General features: G+C 38.6%; 1 protein-coding gene across 1 annotated transcript; it reads right to left on the reverse strand.

The window, feature by feature from the left end:
- Positions 1-3,240: 3,240 nt before the first annotated feature.
- Positions 3,241-6,542, reverse strand: ostm1 (osteoclastogenesis associated transmembrane protein 1; the record flags this gene model as incomplete). The annotated part of the gene is given in 1 exon segment (XM_035678832.1): positions 3,241-6,542. A coding segment is annotated over 1 exon segment (56 nt), but the record flags the coding sequence as incomplete, so codon positions are not given.
- Positions 6,543-7,268: the final 726 nt, after the last annotated feature.

Consider the following 7,268-nt stretch of genomic DNA (forward strand, 5'->3'; position numbering starts at 1 on the left):
ATACATGGCTTGGTGCTGCCATCTGGTGGCAGCATCTTGCTTCCAATACTTCTAAGCAGTAAGTTGTTTAACTCAAAGAAAGTTTTGGGCTGTACAACACCAATATTGTCCCTGTTAGTTCTCCAAAAATACACTTTTCTAAATAGCTTTGCATTAAATCTTTTGACACTTGTTTTATTGGCAAAGCTCTATGATGGACATTAAGGTAATTATTACAATAACACATAGCCTTTTAACAGGAGAGGTACGTGTTTAAAAAGAACCCTAACTCTAAATACAATTGAACATTTTTCAGGCTTTTTTAATGTCTTTTTTTGACAGTGACAGTTGAATGGAGGGAGAGAGAGAGAGAGAGAGAGAGAGAGAGAGAGGATGATTTCATTATTATTTTTAAATCAATAGGAGATAACCGAGTTTGAGACCAAAATAAATGTATCTGTCAAAACAATGCAACAACAAATTAAATTTTATATTTCAAAGGGAACTATACTGTTCGCAAAAATCATGATAACTTATCCCAAACACAGATAAACACTGATAAACATAAACAGCAGTTAAAAGTCCAAAGAAACAGGTAGATGCACATAGTATATGAATGGATAATAAATAGATTTTATGCTCATGCAATATTGATTCAGTGTATTCTCTGCTGTGTCCCAGGGGAAAGTATCATTAAACCATTAAATAGTAAACATAGCTATGTAAGGGCTTTAATATCAACAACAACATAAAAGCTTACTTTACAGGAAAATAAGTGGCATTGTTATATTAAAAAGCTGACTTTAGGTGGCGCTACTGTCTTGTGATCAAAATCCAACTCATGTTCCTCAAACTAAAATTTGAATAGTTTAATTTTTGACAAGCGGCATGTTTCATACACACATAGATTTCTCTCCCACATGTGTGCTGTTCAGAAACAGACATCCGCTGACTCTCATGCACAAAATCCAGACTCTCTCATTCACGCACACACACACTCCACACAAATGATAAATGTCTTCTCAAGCTGATGGAAAGATGGGCACTCTGGTTGTCTACACAAACAAACCCACACATGGGTCAGATGTTCCTGCCCTGAGAAGTGCCCCCCTCCCACACACACCCACACACACTTCCTGCCTGTTGGCAGCTTGCCCCCTCACCCCCTGGGGCAACCTCGCCGCTCTTTTGGCCTCAAGTGGCCTCAGTTGCTGCTGAGCCACAATGGATGTAAGTCAGCCAGCAAAGGTTTCTGACATATGATCCAGCATCTGTGATGTCACCAACAGCTGACTTGTCATAAGACCTTTGTGAAAGGGGGGAAGTAAGGGATGAATGAGGAGAAGGCCTTATTTTCAACAGACCCTTAGCTTGGAACGCTGAGTGCTTTTGCATCAAGCTGCTGAGATTACAAACTGAATGACTGCCATTAGAGAGTGATTCTATAATCTATCATAATACCATAAGCTAGGGATTGACAGACTTTGACCCCACTCGCAGGTGTATAATAAGCCCCATTCACTCTGCGTATGCTCTGTGAGAGAGGGTGCATGTGTGTGTGTCTGCTAATTCCTACTCCCAGGGGCATATGTTTACTCCTTGTTCAACAAAGCATCATATTCATTGCTCAGGGGTTGAGAGGTGCATAATCTAAGACTGACCTTCAGCCAGTTAACTAACTGACAGCTTAGAGTGTTGTTGGTGGTGGGGGGGTTGCATAACAACTTAAGCCCTGACTAACAGTTTCTTAATATTGCCATAACGAATGAGACATTCGCTGCTAGGTAACATAGGATTCACTGTACAGACTACAGAACAGTGGAGGATGATTGTAGAGGACAGCAGAATATTCAAAGGCATTTCATCTAGAGGAGGTTGTGACCTTGTCAAAGAACAAAACAGTCATTTAACAAGAATTACATTTAAAAATGAAAACTGAAGGCGAGATTCAGAAACAACATGAAGAGCATCCCTCTACTCTTCTATCAAATATGAAATGTACTGACCTTGTGTCAAGGTAACTTGTGCAAAGAGAATTATGTTTTGCCCGCTGGAGCATCTATTGCAAACAGAGACACAGTTTTTAGCCCAACATTACCCTGTTGCCTCTAAACTTATAAATATTAAGAGAGCGTGAGGGGCACTGACAAACACAGACGCAGGAAAACATTGAAGCTATTACAGGAAAAAAAAAAAATCTAAATGATCTCAAGGTCTGTGCAGCAGAGGCCACTTGCCAGTCTCTTACAGTATTCAAGTCTCATCAGACAAGGTCTGAGGAAAGGTTTGTGTCATCGCTTAGCCACTCAAACATCAGCTTCAGCCGTCCAACATTCATCTGCTTCACTCCCTCCTCGGCTATAAATAAGTCAACTAACCAATTTACACATTACAAAAGCACAAGGAAATGGCATGAATGGTTGAGTCCATGAGAAAAAAATGTTATAGATAACTGATTAATTGGTACCACACACAGTGATTTTATCAAACAACTGCTCTATATGAAGAGGTTTTTAGATGATGAGTAACTTGTTAACTTCTTTCTAGAAATGAATTAATAAAAACTTACACTTATTAAAAACTGTTTGAATGTAGTTTTGAAATAAACAGGTTATTACAGGTTAGTTTGTTACATCCCTGAACACTGCTGATGTACTGGAGGTGATAGATTACTGCATTTAGCACTGTAGCATGAAAATGAAGCTATGCAAGGCTACGATGTCTAATTCAAAGACACATTTCTCACCATTTTGAGTGTTAATTGATATGCAATAAACTGTCCATTCTAGTGGTCATTATGTATTTGGTCATTTCTGTCTTTGGTGCAAAGTCATCTTACAATAACTGAGATTTTCATTGTTTCTTACAAGACTTAAACCTCAGCACATTTTTTTCCACAGTAATCCAACTGAGAACTAGAGCACGATATGAGTCAGTTTACAAAATCATATTAATTTCTTCCACATAAACTGTCACACTTACAATAGTATTATTCTCGAAGTCATTTTTCTTATCAAAGCTCTGTGTGAGTGGATTAGGTGTACAATAATTATGCATGGCATTAGCTATGATTACTGATGGATTGTATTTGTTGCTGCACTGCAGTCAGTTCAGTGAGAATGTAAATCAGATGCCTTCATCACTGCATTTTATCATAAACTGCGGCCAAAACAAATGCACATAATGCAGCCCATATAAAACAATAAATGTAGCTTTGTGGCTGTTCAAACATGTATAAATTTGTGCACACTTGACACATCATGAAATGGACGGATGTTTATTTTTTGCGGCAAAAACAAAAATTCACCGTCTAGGAAACTAAGCATGTTAACAATCAAACATTACCAAAATACTGCTTTTTTGCTAGATGTGAAGAACTAAATATATAAATCAAAAATCCTCAGAATGAGTCACACTTACTCACTAGGCACTTTACAGCTCCAGACTGCTCAATCTTTTTTGGACGCAGACCTGTTCAAGTGATATAATGATCCATTTTAGTATGTTGGAAAGTGTGGGAAGTAACTAAGTACATTTACTCAAGCACTGTATTTAGCTACAGTTTGGAGGTATGTGAAGTCTACACAATTTATAATTCTACTGCACCACAGTTCAGATGGAAATATTGTACTTTTTACTTTTTTATTTATTTAACAGCTATTGTTACAAGTTACTTTGCAGATTAATATCTAACATATAAAAGTAGTCAGCTTAGGCAACATGATGCATTGTTGTAAATTAACCCACTGAACAGCAATAGTGGAAAGTAACTAAGTACATTTAAAATTGTACTTTAGTACAGTTTGAGTTCTTCAATTTTCTGCTACTCCTCTACAGTTTAAGAGGAAATACTGTACTTTTTACTCCACTTTTTTTCCAATATAGTCCTATAGTTACTAGTTTCTTTTCAGAATAAAACTGTATGAAACATATGATCAGTTAATAAAGTAATAAACTACCAAAATGGGAAGTAGTCAAAATTAGCTCCAGTTTGACCAGCTACAACATTAAAGTACTGCTCATGTTAATTAACATAAATGGGCTAATAATATAACAATAAAATACTAATAATACAATAATAATAATAATAATAATAATAATAATAGACGCATACCTGTACTTCATTTAAGTAAATTTGCTGCCTACTTATGCACTTTTGCTTCTGAATGCAGGGCTTTTACTCCTAAAAGAGTACTTTTAGGCTGTGGAATTACTACTTTCATTGACGTATAAGGTCAGAATACTTCCACTCAATCACTAAGGGGGGGCAGCTGCAGCTTTTCCACCGGTTCTCTCATTCACGTGGCGGCCCTCACTCCGGTCAATTTTGCCGGGAGTATTTCATGACTTTCAGCCCCGCTTAAGGACCCCGGTGCGCCTCAGAAAAAAAGCAACGGAGGCTTAACAGGAATCAAAGCTGTCATTCTTGAGCTCCGGGCCGCGCCGCACACGAGCCGCTCAACACACTCCACCGTGCGGGAGCGCCGATGACAAAAAGCCCGTGTTTTTAGCGGCTCTGCCGGCCGCAACCGGATCATATGACTCGGCATATCCGTAATGCTCTTAGACCTGCTGATGGCCAGCAGTGGCTGCGCTCCACAAGACCAAAAAGCCAAAGGAGTTTAACGGATGTGATGCTGCGATTATTCGGCCAAGTATCTTTATCCCACATTTAGATTAGCTGCTAATGACGGAGGGAAAAGCCTCGTTGCAAGAAACACACAAGGCCACGTAACCTGAGAACAAGGGGTCATTCCTGTGTGAAGAAACAGGTTTAACTACAACACGGACTCATTAGACATCATGTAACTGCAGTCACTGCAGCTTGCTGCAGGGGTTTTAGACACCAGAGGTGGAAGAAGTATTCAGATCCTCCTTCCTTTAATATCACACACTGAAAGCACTCCACTGTAAGTAAAAGTCCTGCATTCAAATATTTCAGTTGTATCCTTAGTATCAAAAGTAAAAGTACTCAGTGTTTTACTATTATGGTGTTTTTCCTGTTACCAGTGCATTAGTGTGTGTTGCACTTTACTGCTGAGGTTGAGCTGGTTTTAAATAGTGCCCAGAAAAACACATCAGCTTAACATGGTTTTCAATGATAATGAATGGTATGAAAAATTGTAATCTACAGCTGTCGGACAAATGTAGTCATGTAAAAAGTACAATATTTGTCTCTGAGATGTGGTGGAGTAGAAGTATAAAGTTGCATAAAATGGAAATACTCAAGCATATGTACCTCAAACTTTGTACTGTGCAGTAAATTTAGTTACATTTTATAGATATAAAGTGGAAATATTCAAGATTAGTTACTTTCCACTAAGCTGGTTGTGGTTAAATTACAGCACATGCATCTGCAGGTTGTTTCTGGCAGACAAATATTTATTTGGGGCGTATGCATTCATAATGAGGTGTACATTTCTTCACAACAAATGCATTTCTAATAGGCAAATTCATCAATTCAACACCCGTAACTCATAAAGGAGACTTCACCGCCATGAGCAGTCAGAAACCCTTAACAAATTAAGTTAAACATCAGTGGAAAACGACAACAAAGCGCATTAAAAGCTTAATGCAACCACAAAAAAACACTGACTGGAAAACAGGTAACATCATAGTGTGGTACTTTGGAGTGCTCTTACATTATGTGTGTTATGTCTTTATTTACTCCCCACCCCACTGATGTGCACCCCCCCTCCTTACAGCAGATACATGTCACCACTAATGGACATCAAGTGCTTCCTTTTTGCAGCTTCTTTTGGGACATACATTAGAGACAGAAAAACCCATTTCTCGACCCATAAATAGAGCACATACACACATTAGCTCACTTGCACGCACACGCGCATGCACGCACTGCATTCAAGCCACTCACTCTTTCTAGTGACAGTGAACAACCTGCAGATCGTTAACGAGTTGAAAGGAAGGCGAGGCCGGGATCTGTGTGAGGATTACGAGCATACCGTGCAGCAACATGAAAAAGCATCTGATTAGTAGTTTATAAAGTTAGACAGGCTTTGATTCCAACACAGGTCCTGCTTAATAGAGATCCAAAATGTCATAACATGACACCAAATAAAGCTGGTTTTAAACTATGGTAGTGGGAGGCAGACTCAAACACAGTCTGTGCACAATTTCTATATTTTTTCTTCAATGTTTGTTTTGCTAGAAATCTGTAAAAATCTGTTCAGTTTTTCCTTTAATGTGATCCAACGCCGTTTACTACATTTTGAGAAGGTTTTAGAGGTATAAAAAAGCGTAATGGTTTAATGGGCCCGAAGCATTTCAGATTCAGTTTCATGGATCTAGATCCTTCAAGACCTCTGAAGAAGACTGACTTATATCACAGTGTTCTGGGGGGAAACACAGCGGCTGTTGAGTCCTCTACATTCATGGAGTTCAGTCAAATCTCAAGCACAACACAGTGAGGAAGTCAGATCTTCTCCCAGGTTTTAACTTTTAATAAAAGAACGCCTTCCTCCATGTTCGTCATCTCCTGTCTCCTCTTCAGCTCAGTTTGTCCTGGATGTTCATCAGGCTGGAGTATGACTTTGCCCGTTTGGCTGTGAAGACACAGAATTACAGCATTACAAAGTACCATTTGAAAATTACTTTTGCTGCCTTATTTTGAGTTATTCTAGCAATTAAAGTACAAGATGTATGTTAAATAGTTTTAAAAAGTGCATCAGTAACCTTCCGTGGGCCTCTTGCTTCTTGTTTCTTATCCTGAACCTCTCTTACTTGTTTCTGTCAGGTTTGCTCATAAAAGGGGTTCAAGTAAAACTCAACAAACTCTATTAACTGCACAAGCTCGTGGTAAATTTCTCATTTTGACTTGCTGGACACCCCCTGTTCATGACTAAGTTTACATTTGTGAGATTTCACTACTGGCATAAACAACGCCCCTAAATTGTCATATAAAGCTACCTGTTCTTCTCCATCTGTGGGCAGATTTCATTCACAAAAATGCTACCAAACAGTAAAAAGAAGAATTTGACACCATGGGGCTTCACGTCCTGCTGCTGAAATTATTAGAGGAAAACAAACCCTGTCAGTAGTCGTATTAGGGGACCTGAAACAATTAAAAAATATTAATAGTACAACTGTAGAGCTGTACTGTGGCAAAAAACAAAGAGGGAATGTACTGACATTAAGTTAGATGATTAAGGGCGTTTTCACACATAAAAGTCCGGACCAAGGTTCGTGTTTGGTTACATTGTATACATTTGATCCCGTTATTTTCGGTTTCACATAGTAATTTTGCTAGCGCACTAAAGAACTTTCCATGA

The sequence above is a fragment of the Morone saxatilis genome, unplaced genomic scaffold, assembly GCF_004916995.1.
Source record: "Morone saxatilis isolate NCDOM2014 unplaced genomic scaffold, NCSU_SB_2.0 Contig7, whole genome shotgun sequence".
NCBI classification, from domain to species: Eukaryota; Metazoa; Chordata; class Actinopteri; family Moronidae; genus Morone; species Morone saxatilis.